The sequence below is a fragment of the Panthera pardus genome, unplaced genomic scaffold (assembly GCF_024362965.1).
Source record: "Panthera pardus isolate Hobbes unplaced genomic scaffold, ASM2436296v1 HiC_scaffold_24, whole genome shotgun sequence".
In the NCBI taxonomy this organism is placed as follows: domain Eukaryota; kingdom Metazoa; phylum Chordata; class Mammalia; order Carnivora; family Felidae; genus Panthera; species Panthera pardus.
In genome coordinates, this window is record NW_026526810.1 from 109,778,710 (window position 1) to 109,797,500 (window position 18,791).

Sequence of the window (18,791 nt, forward strand, 5' to 3'; positions counted from 1 at the left end):
TATCCCCATAGTAACGTGGATTTAGGCTTAGGGGATTTGAGATCTGTAACTTTGGTCTTAGGTCATCTGGGCAAATCAGCTTGAGAGTCTCAGCAGCAGCTCAGATGTCCTTACTCCGTTAGCATTGGAAAGGGTCCTGCCCGAGTCCCCAGTGCTTGGCTCTGCTACCCCCCAATATGCCACCTGACCCCCAGGGCTACTCTCTGAGCCACAGCCCTCTTCCCAGCCAAAGAGTTTGGCCTCAGTCGCCCAGGTAAGTAAGCGGCAAAAGCTCTTGGTAACCCGGATCGTGCATGTTTTGTTGATTAATATCTGGAAGTGCAATGCACAGAGCCACAGCATGTCGAACAGCATGTTGATTTTCCTTAAAGCACTGCACAAAAGGGCGCCATTCCTTTTGTGCATTTCCTTTTAGAAACAAAAGATTTCATGACCACCTTCTTCCAGACTTCGAGCCATCAAGATGGCCACAGAGCTGAAATGATTAGTCAGGGTGGAGGGTGGATGTTTGCGAACCTAGTGCATCACATTGCAGGATTCTAATTCTATTGGATTAACTTTGCCAAATGTCTCGAAGGTGAAAAGCACTTTGTCTGTATGCAAAGCTTTGGTGTCTCTGGAATGTACCTTCTGCAGTTTGGTTCTTAATCACTGTATATTTTCTCACTTGGACAAAGGCTGCCTGCTAATAGCATTTTCAACCACCTTCAGCTGCTTCGCTCAGCTACGCCAAGGCCTCAGGCTGAGCTGGCTGCAGTTTCCTGGCACCGTGGTCCGTTCCCAAATGACCGGCACTGGGGAACATCACACATTCACACCCTGAAAAAAATGGCTTCCCCTGTAACTATGCAAGATGCTAGGCAGAGGGGGAGTTACTGCTCCCCTTCCTAAGTGTTTTCTACAGAATCATCCAATCGGAGGCAGGGCTGGGGGTGAAGAAGAGGGAGGAAAGAGCCCCAGAGGGTGCAGGGCGAGAGATCTCTTCTCTCAGGACAGAGCAGGTAGCTCTGGGGCTCCCAGCAAGCCCCTAGTGGCATAGACCTTGGGGCAGCTCATCTCTGAACACGGGTAGCCTCTGCTGTCAGATTTCACTTTGATCCCTGAAAATTACAGGAGCCTCGGCTCTTCAGAAGAGAGGCAGCTGCTGAGCCAGTGTGATTGCAGGATTTCTTCCCCAAAGCCCGAGGCCAGGCAGCTAGCCATGCCTGCGTCCTGCATGAATAACCACCTTCCAGCCTCACCCCAGAGGTCACTGAGTAGCGGACAGATTGCAGTTGGACTGAGCTACCCCCTGAGCCGACCCGAAACCTCACGACCTCCTTTAGCATCAGAACTGGCATTTGAAAAATGTGTGCGTGCAGGGGTGGGGGGAGGGAGATAAAAATGCCAAGGAACGCCACCTGGATTGCTGAGAGGCTGGGAACAATCTCAGGGCAAGTTCTCTAGGCTGGCCCCAGAAGTCCTGAGATATGGAAGCAGTTGGGGGCAGGGGGAGGAGAAGGCATTGACGGCAGGCCACAGGTCCTTGGAGTCAGAGCTATGAGGCTGAGCTCCAGGGCTCAAGCAGGAAGAGATTAATTAGCGACTCCAAGCCCGGCCCAGCCTTTTCTATAGAACAGGGAGGGGTAGAGGGTGGGGGACCTCCGGGCCAAAGGCACCTAAAGCAGACAGTCACATAATTCTCCAGATACAGAATCTCCAACCTCCCTCAACCTACAGCCCCCTCTCCAGCCAAAATGACCTCACTAATGAGGAAGTAGCTGTAATGAGGGTTTGGATGCCTGGTAAACCTCTCCCTCTTTGTTTCTGGGCTTTTAACATGGGCACTGGCAGTGCACTGTTATTCAGAAGCTTTAGTCATTTTTTTTTCACATCCGCCAGCTAAATCAGAGCCCCAGATACCATGTATGGCAAAACCAGAACGTATACATTTGGTGACAGACGTGTAATTTGTTGCCCTGGTGGAAAAGGGACAGAAGGAGAGGGGGAGGAGCCAGTATTCGGTACAAGGTTACTGCAGCAATAAACAGCACCAAGAGGCAAGCAAAATTCCTCGGTGCCTTTCATACGAGCAGGGATGGATGTGGGTAAAGGGTTCGGGCGAGGTTTATTAGAACCCTCGGACCAGGAGACCCCTAAACTCATCAGCTCCACATTTCCCCTGAGAGGACCTCGCGCACATACCCACACTTCCTGCCTTCAGGCCTGCATCCAGAAGGCACAATCCCAGGTGAACCAACAGGATGACAAATGCCTCCAGCTCCAAGAAAGGGCAGTCAAGGAGAGTACCAGCCATGGGTGTGCCTTAGAATCAGGGCCGGAGCAAGTCCTTGAAGGTCAGCCTCCGCCAGCTGTGAGCTCTTGTCCTACCCGCTTTACCCAGACAAGTAGCCACCTTACTTTTAGTGATTTGCAAAGACTGGCACTGCAACCCTCTAGGATTAAAAAAAAAAAAAAAAAAAAATCTGATTAAAAAATCCTTACCCTGGTATAAATGCATCCTGCTGCAGGCTAAGTTTAGTGTATTTGAAGATCCAGATAAGGCCACTGTTGGGGAGATTCTGTGTGTGTGCGTGTGTGTGTGTGTGTGTGTGTGTGTGTTTAAAATAGGGGAGAAAAAAACGAAGTTCCGTCTCACTAGTGAACATGAGGAGTGAAAGAAAAGGGGATGTAGATACAGGCTTTCCAATAGCTCCTGAGGGCGATTCCATTTCTGGACAAGCTCCCATGCCTGCCATCAGAATTCTCAAAGTCAAGCTGGCAGGTCCCTCAATGGAGAGCTAAGCCAGATGACCCATTGTCTTGCATCCAGCAAACTCACAGCCCTTGTTCATTTACTAGATGTACCCATTATCCATCAATTCATCAATCAGCCAGTTGATTGAGTACTCTACCAGGCTTCACAAACCTGATCAATTTTTTTTAATTACATCCAGCTTGCACACAGCCAAACCCAGTAAACAAGACGAGCCCTCACACCCCACTTGGAAATGAACATGAGGAACTGCTGGCCCTTGCAGTCTCTCACTACCAAACAGCACGGCCCATGCTGATGAGGACCTGTGCTCGCCTTTGCAGATGGCAAGGGTGTTGCTGACCCGATGTCAATGACAGCATGGGGTTTGAGTATTTTCTCAGACACAGTGATCAGTCCGCTTGGGTCCAGCCACACACTCGTCTAGACCCCTTCCCGATGCTATGGATTTCTCTTTTTTATTTTTAAATGTTTATTTAGTGTTGAGAGAGGGCGGGAGGGACAGAGAAAAAGGGGCAGGAGACAGGATCCGAAGCGGGCTCTGTACTGACAGCAGAGAGCTGGATGCGGGACTCGAACTCACGAACCGTGATATCGTGACCTGGGCCGAAGTCGGACGCTTAACCGACTGAACCACCCAGGTGCCCCACTATGGATTTCTTAAGAGGGTGAGCAGGGAATGGGCACAGACTGTGTCAAACAAAATAAGCAGAATGACTGAGCCTTACCCATCCTCCTCCTCATCCATCCTCTTGGTGCCCAATCCCACACTGGACGCTCCCCGGCCACCACCCACCCCCCCCCACCCCGGGGGGCAATAGAGGAATCGATCTCTCTCAGGATCTCTGTGCCTCATGCACCAGGCCTTACCAGCCAGGTCAATTTTTTCATTTTTGAGAACTGCTACATGGGTTACAAGTGCAGGTACATCCTGATGTGGGGTCATCAAGTTCAGCCCCTGGGTACCACAGACGGAGAGCCAGGAACATAGGACACGACAGGGGTGCACTGGCCTGGGTCCTGCAGCAGCCTCAGCTCACCGGCCTGGCTCCCAGCCTTGGCAAATGCCCCTGTATTTCCACAGTCCCAGAACCGGTCATCAAGACAACCCAGAGCCTCTCCCAAGCAGGGCTCACTCCCGCCTTTCAGAAAGGATCCTAAGTCTTCTGCCTTCTTAAGACTAGTTCATTCCTTAGCTTCTAATCACCCAGATCCTTAACCATCACCTACTTAGGTCAACCCACCTCCGTCATCTTCCTACTCCCCAGTCTACCTTTTCCTTCCTCACTTGAATAAAATCAAGTTCAGGATGGGCCCACAAGCATTAAGAGACACTCTACCTAAGAGTTAAAATGCCTGGTTTGGGGTAAGATTCCCACGCCCCCCAAAGGACCAGCAACACACCTTGGCCCCCCAACCTGCCCCAGCACCCTGCCTGTTCCAAGTGCTGGGGTCAAGGCTCCCAAACCCAGAGATCAACAGGGTCCCGTAGCTAAGTCATTCGGCCTCCATGGCTCTGGCAACAATTAATTCACCTGTCTGGCTCTCTGTCTCTGTCCCTGTCTGTATGTGTGTGTGTGTGTGTGTTTGTGTGTGCACCTGTGCGTGCCAACTCTGTCGCCTGTCTCTGCAGGGAAAGTCGCTGGCGGGCAAGCGCCTCACCGGCCTGATGCAGTCCTCCTGACGGTCCCCGCCGCAGGGCCCGGGCCCGACGACCCCACGGGCAGGCGGCGGCGCTCCACATCCGCGGACAGAGTTTCCCTACGGGGAGATCTGGTCACTGTGAAAGAGAAGGAGTGAGGGGGATGACGGGCGGCAGAGGGGAGACTCGGTGGGTGCCCGGGGACACCATGCAGAAAAAGTCCACAGAGCCCGGGGTCGGCCCTGCAGAGGCCCTTGTTTACAACCCTCTCTTCCTTGTACAGTTGTGCGCCGACACCCCATTCTCGAGGAGGCCCTTGGCCCTAACTCGTTCGGGGCACAACACCTGGCGGGGCTCCTGTCGTGACTCTCACTTGAGGTCATATCCTTATTATCGCCACTCTTCCTTCTGTCTGGGGGACCACGCCTTCCGGCAGATGCAAGAGCCACTGGCAGGCCCCGAGCACCCCCAGTATTACCCCCCCACCCCCCACCTCCGCACCGCGGCCAGTGCGCCCACAGCGCCCCCTAGAGCGACAGCCGCTGCGTCCCGACGGCCCCCTTTCTGGCCCCGGCCCGGCCCCCATCTGTGCAAGGACCCTCGTGCAACCGGGCCGGGCCGGGTGGAGGCCACACCGCTGAGCAACACCGCCGACTGCTCCACCTCCGGTTCATTCAGCCCCCTGCAGGCCGACTTTCCGGGGGGTCCCCACGGGGGCGTGGGGCTGCCCCCTGGTCCCGTCAAGTGCCTCCAGGGTCCGACACCACAGGAAGCACCGGTGTCCGGGAAAGAGCTCGTGGTTTAACAGCCGTGGAGGTTCTGACCATCTTTGGAAACATTTATTATTTCCGAATTTATTCTGGTTTCGCCCCTTCTCCTTGGTTTGTTCCCTCGTGTTTTACTCAAAATAAACATGGCCGTGAACTCGGGGGCACTGGGATCCTCCCCTCCGGCAGCCACCTTCCCCCGGGGTGGGGGGAGGTGGCTGGGGCATAGGCATGGCCGAGCCCCTGCAGGGAGGGCCAGGTCTCACTTGTGTCTGAAGTTGGGGCTGAGTTGGCTCCAGGGGGCCTAGGCCAGGACCAAATGGTCCTCTGCCAGCCCAGCAAAGTGGGCCCTAAACGAAGTGGACCATCAAGGGGAAAAGCAGACACAAAGAAAAACCTGCAAAAACCTGCAAAAAAACCCACTTGCACTCCCTTCGTGTGTATGTCAAAACGACTATCTGCCAGTTGGCTGTGACGTAATACATGTACATCGCTGAGTCAGGTGCCTGACGCGTAGTAGGTGCTTAGCAAACGGTAGCTATTACTCTCGCGATTATTGTTGTCATCCTTGTGACTCCCGTGAGCCCTCAGACAGCGGTATTGAGCAACATGTTTTTGAATTCAGACACTCACTCCACCTGCTAGAACTATCCTTCGATCTATTTTTGGCCATAGGTGAAATTTTTCCCTGGGGAGTGTATAAACAGCAAACACAGAAGCAAAACAAACAAACAAACAAAAAGCGATCGCTGGTATTTCTTTACTTACGTAGGCAAATTCACCAGCTGGTGACCAAAGTCTCAAGCTTGTTTGCAGACCCCGCCTCCTGGGCGCTTCCATGACCATCTTTGCAGCCCCACATCAGTGCGGTCATGTGTCTGATTCCACAGGGCCCTGTCCCCACGGCACCAGCCTTCCATCCCTCACAGCAGGGCCACTGTGGGCATTAGGAAACTTGGCTATGGCTGTACCCTTGCGGGTTTGTGACCACTATGCCTCAGTTTCCCCCACTGGTGGTAGTTGCTCTCTCTGCCAGGTAGAGTAGATATTAGGGAGAGGACATGTGTTGGGTCCTCAGGTTGTCTCCAGCGGTGGATAGACCCGGACTCTTGTCAGGCACTCCCACACCCTGATATCACACAACCTCAGCACAGACTGTGGCCCTAGGAAGATACTCAGAAACTATGTGATGAGTACACGAACGAAATGAAGCCCTATCCCATGTTATGGGGTTTTTTGACTCCTCTCCTTGTTCTGCCTTTTTTTTTTTTTAATTTTTTTTTTTAACGTTTATTTATTTTTGAGACAGGGAGAGACAGAGCATGAACGGGGAGGGGCAGAGAGAGAGGGAGACACAGAATCTGAAGCAGGCTCCAGGCTCTGAGCTGTCAGCACAGAGCCCGACGCGGGGCTCGAACTCACAGATCGCGAGATCGTGACCTGAGCCAAAGTCGGCCGCTTAACCGACTGAGCCACCCAGGCGCCCCCCCCTTTTTTTTTTTTTAAATCTCCTTGCTTTTCACACAGGACTCCTTTTTCAGAACCAAAATGCAGTTCAAGTTTTCTGCACCCAACATTGCCCCAAAGAAGCTCCTCCCTGTCAGGGGTCCCCAAGCTGTGTTGACATCAAGGCACAGGGTATGTGGACAAAGGAAGTTCCAGAACAGCAGCACCTCTCTGCCCTCAGTTACCCAGGGCAAAGGCCTGACTGCCCCCTGCCCTTCCCCATGGGCTGTGGACAGAGCAAGTTTGGCTTCCCCAGTCCCCCTGGCCACTGCTCCTGAGCGATGCTGGCTGAGACTTGGCCAACCCTGGAGGTCCCACCCGGAGCCAGATGGACTGCACCCCCGAGATGGTGCAGGCTGAAGGTTTCCAAACACTTCTGGGGACCCGTTCTGGGGGCAGGCAGCAGATTCAATAGAGGTACGTTCAAACCCAGGGCAATAAGTCCCCTCACCCCACCTCCCAACCAGGCATACTCGGTCCCGTGACCATCGCGTGCTCCCCAGTAGATCAAACCAAGCAACGCGGGTGGGAGGATGGGGTGGCTCCACCCAGCTGGCCAGTCCAAGGTCATCTACTGTGCAGACCTTCGAATGCAAGCACACTTCGAAAATACGGTCTTTGCGGGTTCCCCATTGGCCTGGTCTACACAGCCAAAACTTCAAACCAGATTAGACTTCTGAAGGCAGTTTTGTAGCAAAACAGGTCTCCCTGCTTCCAGAAGCTTCCTTAGCTCTCCTGCTGGGCAGAGTCTCTTATTGAGGGCTCACTGGACAAATATCCTCTTGGCAGCCCCATAGTCAAAGCTTCAGGGCAGCCACAGAAGTGACCACCCACCCAGCAGCGTCAGACGCACAGGTACCAGGCACTGGACATCTGACTGAGATCACCTTTGCCTCAAGGGAAGAAGAAAACTTGGAGGTTGGCGCATGTAAATGCCCAGCAGCACCCAGAGGGCCTGGCCCAAGCAGCGGTGGGGAGAGGGCTCCTTCCCTTGCAGAAAGTGATGTCCTGTTCTGTCCGGTGCCTCTGTACCCCAGGAACACGGTGGGGCCCAGCCCAATGGTGCCATCAGCTGAGCGGGGCTCCAGGCCCACCAAGGCCTAGAGGTCAGGTACAGGCCAGCACCCCAGAGGCCCCTCTCACAACTCTGAGTTGTTGTGTAGACCAGTGAACATGTGGGGACATGCTCCGGGGGGAGGGCTCTTCCAGGATTGCTGGTGTGTTTAAACTACCTCACCAACAGGACATTGAACCAGGAGCCTGCCACCATCGGGCCTTTTTGCTGTTTGTGGAAGTTGATGTTTCTCCTAAAATGTGCCCCTCCCATTGTGCTCCAAATGCATGGGCTTCGAAAGCCACCACTAAGAAGCCTTGCCCCTGTGCTGGAAAGGTTAGCGGGCTGTTGGTCTTTGGACCTTGCAGAGTGTGTTGGGGGTGGGGGGTGTTCCAACAAGGTCCAGGAGCTGGAAATCCCTGGGGTTGGGGGAACATAATGGGCCACCAGCCTCCAACAGGGCTGGCCGAGCTGAGACCATGTGCGGCGTAGTTGAATAGTGGTCAGCTGAATCCCTGATAACTCACCCTGGGACCCTCTGAAAAGAGTTCTGTGCTGTTGTAACAATGGGAAGGGCAAATGCCAGCAGCCTACTCATTAGTACCACCCAGTGATAAGGCCTCCCCTGGGCAAGGCCCGGAGGCCATCAAGTAGCAACGTAGCAAATGTAGCAATAAGGGGCTCGGGGCCTTAAAGGGACAGGGTCCAAATGATCCGGTCTTGGCCCTCTCCCCAGTCCCAAGGAGGGCTCAGAGCCAGCTACCGTCAGCTGTTCAGGGAGGACTCCTGGTCTATATTCTATGCCCAATCACAGCATGATCACAGACACGTCGGAATGGCCTTCTCATAGTGCATGTGGTTCTCATTAGTTTATTTTTCTGGAATTTGGGGATTGGACCCCCAGACCCAAACATGCTGGTACAGTCTAAAAATAAATGACTTGAACCCACTATAATCCAGCTAATTCTGTGTGGCTCCTTGGTCTGGGGGGTTATTGGGCAAGCTTTACTGCTAGAAATAAAAAAAGGTACCACCTCACCTCTTTCCCCACCCACACCCAGCCCCATTAATCACACACACACACACACACACACACACACACACATACACGGTCTGGTTCCCCCTCACTGCCAAGCAGAAAAGCTCGGGAAAGCCAGATCTCTGGGGTGTGGGACTCATCCTGGTAGGTTAGGACAATGGTGTCACTGGAAGGCTAGAGCCCCGACCCTGCCAAGTTCTCCTTGGCTGCGTGGCCTCTGTGCCCCCTGGTTTGTGCTCAGCCACAAAACCCAGTGGCCTGAAAAAACGTCAGCAGTGGCCAGACGCCGCTATGATGCCCTTAAATGAAGTCCCAAGGTTGAAGTCTGCTGCATACAGATGGTGCTCCTCATAGAGAACCTGGTTTCCTGAGCGACAGACAATCGCATCTCCCACTAACGCCGAAGCAGTGGGGCTCTGAGAGCCCAGAAGTCAGGTTGACAAGAGGAAGGCAAGAACGAGGTAAAAAGGAGCGGCGGTGCTCGCAGCTCCCTTCAGTGGCAGAACCTTTGCTCCCAGAAGTAGCAATGATCTTAGAGGATTGTGCCTTTAGTCACACCTGCATGGGAACCAGTTTGTCTCCCAACCCCGGGGCCCACCTCCCAGAGCAGGACTTCCTGCCCCACACGGTCAAGACCAAGTCCACACCTGCCACGGTGCCTGAATTGTCAAGTCTGTGGCATACCCTGCTGTCGGTCTCGGCCGCCACAGAAGAGCCTTCCTTCTCTGTCCTCCTTGATGAAGGCCACCACCTCGAGGGAACCCGGAACTTCTCCTACCCAGCAGAGCCACCTGGCTTATTTCCAGAATCATCCTCTAACAAGCTGTCACTGCCCGTGTATCCTGCTGACCACCAGGAGCAGAGATGTGCTCACGTCCAGGGGACAGGTGGGGATTGGGGCTGCCATTTATAACACTAAGAGCTGTGCCCACCTGGGAATCTTCCCCAGGGACTTCTGGCACAAAGGGCATGAGGGTACCCCTTCCTTGGTGCCAGCTTCCAATTGCTCACTAGTCCCAGCTTCCAATGCATGTCTTAGGACCTTTTCTGGGATGTGGCAGCCTCCAGGCTCTGTGGCTTGGACAAGTAAGCAGGAACCCCTCTGAGGGGCATGCCCCCTGCTGGCCACAGAGCACTGGTGGCACGCTTTCCCTCCATCTGCCTTCCTGAGCAGAAGCGCCCACATGAGGGGCGCCTGGGTGGCTCAGTCGGTTGAGCGTCCGACTTCAGCTCAGGTCATGATCTCGCAGCTATTGAGTTCGAGCCCCGCGTCGGGCTCTGTGCTGACAGCTCGGAGCCTGGAGCCTGCTTCGGATCCTGTGCCTCCCTCTCTGTCTGTCCCAACCCACTCGCATTCTGTCTCTGTCTCTCTCAAAAATAAATAAACATTTAAAAAAAAAAAAAGAAGTGCCCACATGAACTCCTGGCTTCCATTCCTGGGACCTCCAGTGCACGCAGCCGGACCCTCCAGTGCACGCAGCTGGGCCCCTTCCCTATACCCAGCCCTTCAGCACGCACAGTGGGATCACAGGATCTGTCCCTGACTCTGTATACCAGGGGGAAGGACTCCCTGGCCAAGGAGAAGCTACAGGGTCGGGCTTCTTCTTCTTCTTAATGTTTATTTATTTTGAGAGAGAGAGAGAGAGACAGAGTGCAAGCAGGGGAGGGGCAGAGAGAAAGAGACACAGAATCCGAAACAGGCTTCAGGCTCTGAGCTGTCAACACAGAGCCCGACGCAGGGCTCAAACCCATGAGCTGTGAGATCATGACCTGAATCGAAGCTGGATGCTTAACTGACTGAGCCGTCCAGGTGCCCTGGGTCTGGCTTGTTCTAAATGGGCTCGGGGGCGGGGGGGGGGGGGGGGGGGGGGGTGGCTCAACATGAGCTCCATCTAGAACAGCACTCTCCGTTTGCTTTTGCTGCCTTAAAGCACAGGCTCAGGCCCCTTGGAGCCTTGGAGCTAGCCTAGCTAGGTCTAGCCTATCTCAGCAGCAGACAAAAGAAAGAAACGGCCCCTGATTGCACAGGCTGAGTCCCACCTCTTCACTTAGTTTCCTTGTTTGTAAAACAAAGATTAGAATTTTAAAATCTTACAGTTGTTGTGAATGAATACAGAGGGCTTGGCCTCTGCCTGGCACATAGTAAGTGCTCATGAAATGGGGCTGGTCTCGGCACTGGGAGGCGGTGAAGGTGGAGGGCCTTTGTAGATCCCCACCCGGCGGCTTTCGCAGTGGCCTGGCCCCTGAGCATTGGCTCTTCCTGCCAGCAGGGAGGCTGGCTGCGGTTTCTTTGTGGGTGCAGGTAGCAGCCTCTGCCTGTGTCAAGCCCCTTGCTGTCTTCTTCCCAGCGAGGGCCCGGTTCCCTGACTCTGTGTCACCTGGATGGTCTCAACAGTCTTGTGTTAGGCCTTAGTAAATTGCAGAGCAGAAGGCTAGAGGGCTCCTCCTTCAGACGCTGGATGGAAAACGGAAGTAGGATTCCATGTTCTCTATCTAGATTCCCATTCTTCTGACAGGCCTCTGTGGCTGTTTCACTGGGATTTGGATTCTGGGCTCTTATTCAGAAATATTCCATTCCAGGCCAACGATTCAGACCTCAGAGCTGGGATGAGCGGCTGTGGGCAAGGCCTGTCTTCCGAGGAGGTTCAGCGGGCACACGGACACATGCATGGCTGTGGAGGGAGCGGCCTTGTTCCTAAAATGGCGAACCACACGAATGAAGCCTGTTTTTCCTCCTTTGCACACTACATCACAGAAAGATTATTCTGAGTTGGGGAAGGGTAGGAAGAATCAGGGAAGGGAAGTTTCAAAATGAGATGAGGCCCTGGGTATCTCTTCCTGTCGCCCTGCCCGTGACTGTCCCCCCAGGGGAGAACCAGTGAATCCTGGCACTTGCAGGGATCTTAGAGATTTTCTAGTTAAATAGTGAGTGTGAGCGTGAGTGTGTGTGTGTGTGTGTGCGTGCGTGCGCACGTGCACATGTGTGCTAACTAGTGTGTGAGCGTATTTCACATTTTTGTGTTTATTGAAGTATAATTTACATGCCGTAAAATTCACTCTTTTAGATACAGTGTTTTCCATTTTGAGCAACTTACACAGTGATGTCATCACCACCAAAAATCAAGATAGAGAGTAATTCACCCCCAAAAGTGCCCTTGTGGCTCTTTATTGTTGATCCGTTCTCCCCACCCACTTGCTCCTGGCCACTATTGATCTGTTTTTGTCGCCTTTTTCAGAGAGCCACATAATGGAAATTATACAGTGTGTGGCCTTTTGGATCTAGCTTCTCTCACTTAGCACAACACACATCGTTGCATATATCAGTAGAACATTCCTCCGTGTTTTGTTTTTAAACATAAAGAAACAGGCCGAGCGCCTGGGTGGCTCAGTCAGTTGGGCGTCCGACTTCGGCTCAGGTCATGATCTCAGGGTTCCTGGGTTCGAGCCCCGCGTCGGGCTCTGTGCTGACAGCTCAGAGCCTGGAGCCTGCTTCAGATTCTGTGTCTCCCTCTCTCTCTGTCTCTCTGCCCCTACCCTGCTCGCACTCTCTCTCTCTCTCTATCAAAAATAAATAAACACTAAAAAAATTTTGTTTAATAAAATAAACAAACAAACAAATAAATAAATAAAAACATGGTTGGTTAGGATAGTGGCACAAGACTTGGAGTGGCTCAGAGCCTGGAGCCTACTTTGGATTCTGTGCCTCCCTCTCTCTCTCTCTCTCTCTGCCTCTCCCCACCTTGTGCTCTGTCTCTCTCGGTCTCTCAAAAATAAATAAATGTAAAAAAAAAAAAAAAAATTTAAAAAAAGGAAACAGGACCAGAGCAGGGAGACAGAGAGGAGACACAGGAGCAGGGCCCGGAATTCAGGTCCCCACTACCACCCGCCCCACAGGCTCATTGGCCACGGCTTCTTCAGTAAGAAGTCATTTTTTTAAGCCTCCAAAATCCATGAGCTGCTGTTTGAGAAAATACGTGATGACAACCCCGTACACTGAAGAAAATGCATGATTATTCATCTACCAGAAACTACTGACTTCCAAGCAAAGGGAAGCAATTGTGCATATCAGACTGAATCTTTATTCAGTTAGCAAGTAGTGCTGGGTAGACCACTCCCAATAACTCTGGGCCTTTCCCAGTCCTTTCCCAAAGAGATTAACACAGAATAATGAAGTGATAAAAGCTACCTGGAAGCTGGACCAGACCCCATGGACATGGAGATCCAGGGTAGGGTGGAATGGGTAGAATGGTGCAGCCATGAAACGCAGGCCAATATGGCAAGATAATCCAGAATCATCTTGTATATTTCCTGTCTCATACCTAAGTTCCAAGTGAGTGAAAGACTGACAAATGCTTTGCCATAAAGTCAGGGGGTCCTGTGATAGAATTTGCCTATAGAAATTGAGTCTCCCATGCCTCCAGACTATTAGAATTAAAAATTCATTTAATAGTCAACTAGCCCAGAATCTTCATTCTACAGAATAGGAAACAGAGAAGTAACATACGGAAATATGAAGTAACACACATAAGGTTACACAGGGCTATGGCAGGACAAGGGTTAAAAGACTAGGCCTCTGAGTCCCACAGACCTACCTCTCCTTACATGCCCTCAACCCCTCTACTCAGCCCTTGCACTCAGACCACATCCTAGCCTTTACTGTGTGTGCTGGAAGGTAGACATAGAAAGTGGATGGACCCACTTTTAAAACTTACTATAAAGCTACGGTAATCGATGCAGTGTGGTACCGGTGTAAGGATAGACATATAGGTCAATGGAATGGAATTAAGAGTCTAAAAGTAAATCCATACATTTATGGTCAATTTATTTTTAACAAGACTGCCAAAAGAACTCAGTGGGGAAAAGAATCGTCTTTCCAACAAATGGTGCTGGAACAACTAAATAAAGTTGAGAAAATGAAGTTGGACCCTACCTCACACCATACAAAAATTAATTCGAAATGGATAAAAGATACTAATACTATAAAATTCTTAGAAGAAAATATAGAGATAAATTTTCATGACCTTGGATTAGGCAATAGTTTCTTATATATAACACCAAAAATACCAACAAAAACAACTAGGTAAATTTGACTTCATCAAAATTAAAAACTTCTGTGCTTCAGGGGCGCCTGGCTGACTCGGTTAAGCATCTGACTTCGGCTCAGCTCGTGATCTCACAGTTCATGAGTTTGAGCCCCACATCGGGTTCTGTGCTGACACCTCAGAGTCTGAAGCCTGCTTCGATTCTGTGTGTATCTCTCTCTCTCTGCCCCTCCCCTGCTCACTCTATCTCTCTCTTTGAAAATAATAAACATTTAAAAAATAAATAAATAAATAAATAAATACTTCTGTGCTTCAAGGAATACCATCAAGAAAGTGAAAAAAATAATCCCTAGACTGGGAGAAAATATTTGAGAATTATGCAACTGACAGGTACTTATATCTACATTATATATCTCTTAAAACTCAAAAAGAAAAAGACAACACAATTAAAAGATGGGCAAAGGATTTGTGTAGACATTTCTTCAAAGAAAAAAATGGTCAGCAGGCACGTGAAAAGATACTCAACATCATTAGCCATCAGGAAAATGCAAGTCAAAAACATAATGAGATACCACCTCATACCCACTAGGTAGGCTATCTACAAAGAGACAGATAATAAGTGTTCATGAGGATGTGGGTAAATTAGAGCTCTCATACACTGCTGATGGGGATGTAAAATGGTGTAGCCACTTTGGGAAACAGTTTGGCATTTCTTCAAAAGGTTAAACATAGAATTGCCATGTGACCCTGCAATCCCCCTCCTAGGTATACACCCAGAAAAAATGAAAACATATGACCATACAAAAATTTGGACACTAATATTTATGGCATTATTCACAATAACCAAAAAAGGGAAATAATCCAGATTCTGTCAATTGATAAATGCATAAGCAAAATATGATATATCCATACAGTGGAATGGCCTAAAGAGGAATGAAATATTGATACATGGTACAACATAGATGGGCCTCGAAAACACACTAAGTGAAAGAAGCTAGTCACAAAGGACCATATATTGTATGATTCCATTTATTTGCAATGTCCAGAAAAGGCCAATCTATAGACGCAGGAAGTGGATTAGTGATTGCTTGGGGCTAGGTAGAGTGGGGCAGAAGAGGAGGCAGAAAAGTCATTGCTTAGAGTGGAATGTGATGGAATTTCTTTCAGGGGTGATGAAAATGTTCTAAAATTGATTGTGGTGATGTTGCACTACTCTGCGAATATACTAAAAACCATTGACTTGTATGCTTTAAATGAGTGAATTGTATGGTATGTGAATCATATTCTAATAACGGAGAGGGGGTAGAGGGGAGAGGAGGGAGGGAAGAAGAAGGACAAAGAGGAAGAGGAAAGGAAGGAGGAAGGGAAAAAGAGAGGGAGGTGAGATCACTATAGGCCAGAGGGAAATCCAAGCCTGTTTTTCTAAGTCGCCAAGAGAAGAGCTGGTCCCCAGAGAGTGTGGGCAGAGGTAGACACAGAGAACTTTGAAATCCTATCTAGTGGCAAAGACAGGGTCAGCAGGTGCCAGGTCATCCCAGAGCAAGTGGTCTGTTTCAACTGTCTCTGCCTGCTCTGGGAATTCAAGTCCTCGAGCCCCACCTTGTAAGGAACTAATTAAATTATGTGGATTAGTGGTCTGCTGGATAAGAGAGCCACTCAACACACTCTCTTGCATCCAACGTGAGCCTCGTTTCCCAAAGCTTTAAGCCCTAGGGACATTCAAGCTGTAAGAGAAATGCCCCGGATGGAGTCAGAAGACTGGGGTTCTAGTTCTGGAGCTGCCACCATTAGCTGTGTGGCCTTAGGCAGCTCATGGTACCCCAGGCCATCTGGGGCAAATGTTAAAAAAAAAGAATGCCAAGCCTCACCTCCACAGGTTCCAAATCAGAAGGTTTGAGAAGGACTATGCAGGGATCTCCATTTTTAGTAAGTAATCCTATCTGCACAGCAGAGGAAACCATCAACAAAATGAAAAAGATAACCTTCTGAATGGGAGAAGATAGTCGCAAATCACAAATCTGAGAAGAGGTTAGTATCCAAAATATATAAAGAACTCCTATAACTCAATAACAACAACACAAAAACCAAACAATCCAATTAAAAAATGGACAGAGCAACTGAACATTTTTTTTTTCAAAGAAGATGTACAAATGGCCAACAAGTACATGAAGAGGGGTTCAACATCACTAATCAGGGAAATGCAGATCAGAACCACCCTGAGATATCAGCTGACTCCTGTCGGAAAGGCTAACATCCAGAAGATAAAAAATAACAAATGTTGGTGAAGATGTGGAAAAAGGGAACCCTCGTGCACTGTTGGTGGGAAAGCAAACTGGTGCAGCCACTTTGGAAAACAGTACTGGGGTATCTTAAAAAGTTGAAAAGAGAGAGGCAGGGTGGCTCAGCCAGTTAAGGGTCCAACTCTTGATTTCAGCTCAGATCATGATCTTTTGAGTTGTAAGCCTGAGCCCCCAGCTGGGCTCTGTGCTGACTGCAGGGAGCCTGCTTGGTATTCTCTCTTTCTCCACCTCTCTCTGCCCTCCCCCACTCATGTGCGCCCTTGATCTCTCTCCCTCCCTCAAAATAAATAAATAAACTTAAAAGAAGATTTTTAAAAAATGGAAAATAGAACTCCTACATGATCCAAGAATTCCACTTCAGGGCATATAGATCCAAAGGAAACAAAATCATTGTCTTGAAGAGACATTTGCAACTTCATATTCATTGCAGCATTAACAATAGCTAAGACATGGAAACAACCTACATGTTCATTAACAGATGAACGGATAAAGAAAATGTGAAAAGAAAGAAAATATATATAATAAATCATAATAATAACATAATAAAGAAAATACATATAGGCTCAGCTTTTGGAGGTGACTCTGCTGGGCCAGCACCAGTGCAAAATAAACTGTCTTTTCTGATTAATAAAAAAGAAGAAGAAAAGAAAGTACATATAAAATATTATTCAGCCATAAAAGAGGAAAAAAGGGGCGCCTGGGTGGCTCAGTTGGTTGAGCGTCCGACTTCAGCTCAGGTCATGATCTCACGGCTTGTGGGTTCGAGCCCCGCATCGGGCTCTGTGCTGACAGCTCGGAGCCTGGATCCTGCTTCGGATCTGTGTCTCCCTCTCTCTCTGCCCCTAACTCACTCGCATTCTGTCTCTGTCTCCCTCAAAAGTAAATAAACATTTAAAAAAAAAAGTTAAATACTCCCATTTGAGACAACATGGATGGATGTTGAAGACAAAATAGACAGAAAGGACAAATACTGTATGATCTCACTTATATGTGGAATCTAAAAAAAGCCAAACTCACGGAAACTGAGAACAGGTTGGTGGTTGCCAGAAGCAGGGTGGGATATGGGAGAAATGGATAAAGATGGGCAAAAGGTACAAACTTCCAGTTATAGGAAAAGTATATTCTGGGGAATCTAACACACAGCATGGAGACTATAGTTAACGATCCTGTACTATTTGAAAGTTGCTAAGACAGTAACTAAAATGGTGATCATTTCACAATAAATACATCCATCAAATCATTATGTTGTACACCTTAAACAAATACAATGTGATAGGTTAATTACATCTTCATAAAACGGGGGCAAATGTAATCTTAGGTAACTCTAATACACAGTCAGATGTGATCCACTGAACCAGATGCTTCCTATGTTTTCTTTCAGGCTGAGAACTGTATGGGAAGAGGGTTAGATTGAAGTTCAGAAAAGGCATATAACTCCTATCCACTTCTCCAACCAAAGACGGAGGGTAAAGTCCTGTTCGTTGCAGTCTGTCTACACCCAGAATTTTTTAAATCAATTCCAACCCCCTGCACTGGTTCTCTGCTTGTCACCCTCACAAAGCGACCAATCCTGGGTTCCCCTTCTGGAAAAAAGGTCCCTCACGTAGGGGTTAAGGATGCTCCGTGTACACATGTACACACACGTGCATGCACACACGCACATTACTGGGAGCCAATCTATTGAGTATCAAATGCTTGAGTACAAGACTTTGCCAGCATGAACCCACTGAGCCTGCAGATGAATCTATCAAGTCAGGAATAAAGGGAAAACGTTGGGATCAAACCAAATGACAAATTACAAATTGGATCAGTGGCTCTTCCTCTAGCTCTGCTGGGGAGGCATGTTATGAACTCTCTGGACACGCCCAGTAGCTGGCAATACACACACACACACACACCCACACACCCACAAGGCCCCTTCCTGGTCAGGCATGAAGCAGAGGTGACCTTGACACTTCTCACTCCTAAGCCTTTAGCGCTAAGACTCGTGACTGCACTCAGGAGTCTGAGCTTTGGGCTGGAGAAAACCAACTTTCCCTTTGGCTCTCCCACATGGTGCCAGCTGGCAAGCCCACAGAACTTATGCCAGTTCACTCACACAGTGTTCTGTGTTATTCCCCAGTCCCTGCTGCCCCTCCCACCCCTCCACGGTGTAGCCTCATGTTATGGCAGAATAGCAAAGACCACCCAGCAGTTGGCCCCACAGAGGAAGAAGGAACTGGCAGAAGGCAGGAGTAGATGGGAATGAGGCAGGATTTGCTAGCTGACCTGACAAATGACCCAGTGGGCAGTTCTAATGGAAGGCCTATCGTGGGAAATTTAAGTCTAGAAATATTTATTAAAATTGGCCACGTGACAGGTGTTGTGCTGCCTGCTGAGCTTACACAGTTCAGTAAAAGTGGCCCTTGTCCTCAGAGACCACACCTTCTAGTAGAAACTGCAGACGTGTGTAACCAACCAATTGGGACACAGGGCAAGAGGGGCACAGGTACACATAAAACGCACGTGGCAAAGGGAAACTAATTCTACATGGGAAGGAGAGAGGAAGAGAGAGGCATGAAAATCCCTGGCCTATTTAGGGCACAGTGAGTGAACCCCGTGAGTGGAACATAGAGAGGGTGGAGGCTAGGAGTGAGGGTGAAAGAAGAAGAAAGGTCAGAGCTACAGACCAAAGAGAGACGTCATG

At 49.7% G+C, this 18,791-nt stretch overlaps 1 protein-coding gene across 15 annotated transcripts in view; it reads left to right on the top strand.

Moving 5' to 3' along the window:
• RGS6 (regulator of G protein signaling 6) overlaps positions 1 to 17,705 on the top strand; it is a 603,251-nt gene extending 585,546 nt beyond the window's left edge. For 12 of the 15 annotated variants that reach the window (XM_019451344.2, XM_019451340.2, XM_019451341.2 and 9 more), the window contains one exon: positions 4,389 to 5,328. In XM_019451344.2, coding sequence (XP_019306889.1) covers positions 4,389 to 4,555 — 167 coding nt within the window. In that variant the 3' untranslated portion in view covers positions 4,556 to 5,328. Of the gene's footprint in view, positions 1 to 4,388; positions 5,329 to 17,486 lie in introns of those variants that run through there. The other 3 variants (XM_019451351.2, XM_019451353.2, XM_019451352.2) reach the window with 2 other exon arrangements.
• The last annotated feature ends 1,086 nt before the right edge of the window (positions 17,706 to 18,791 follow it).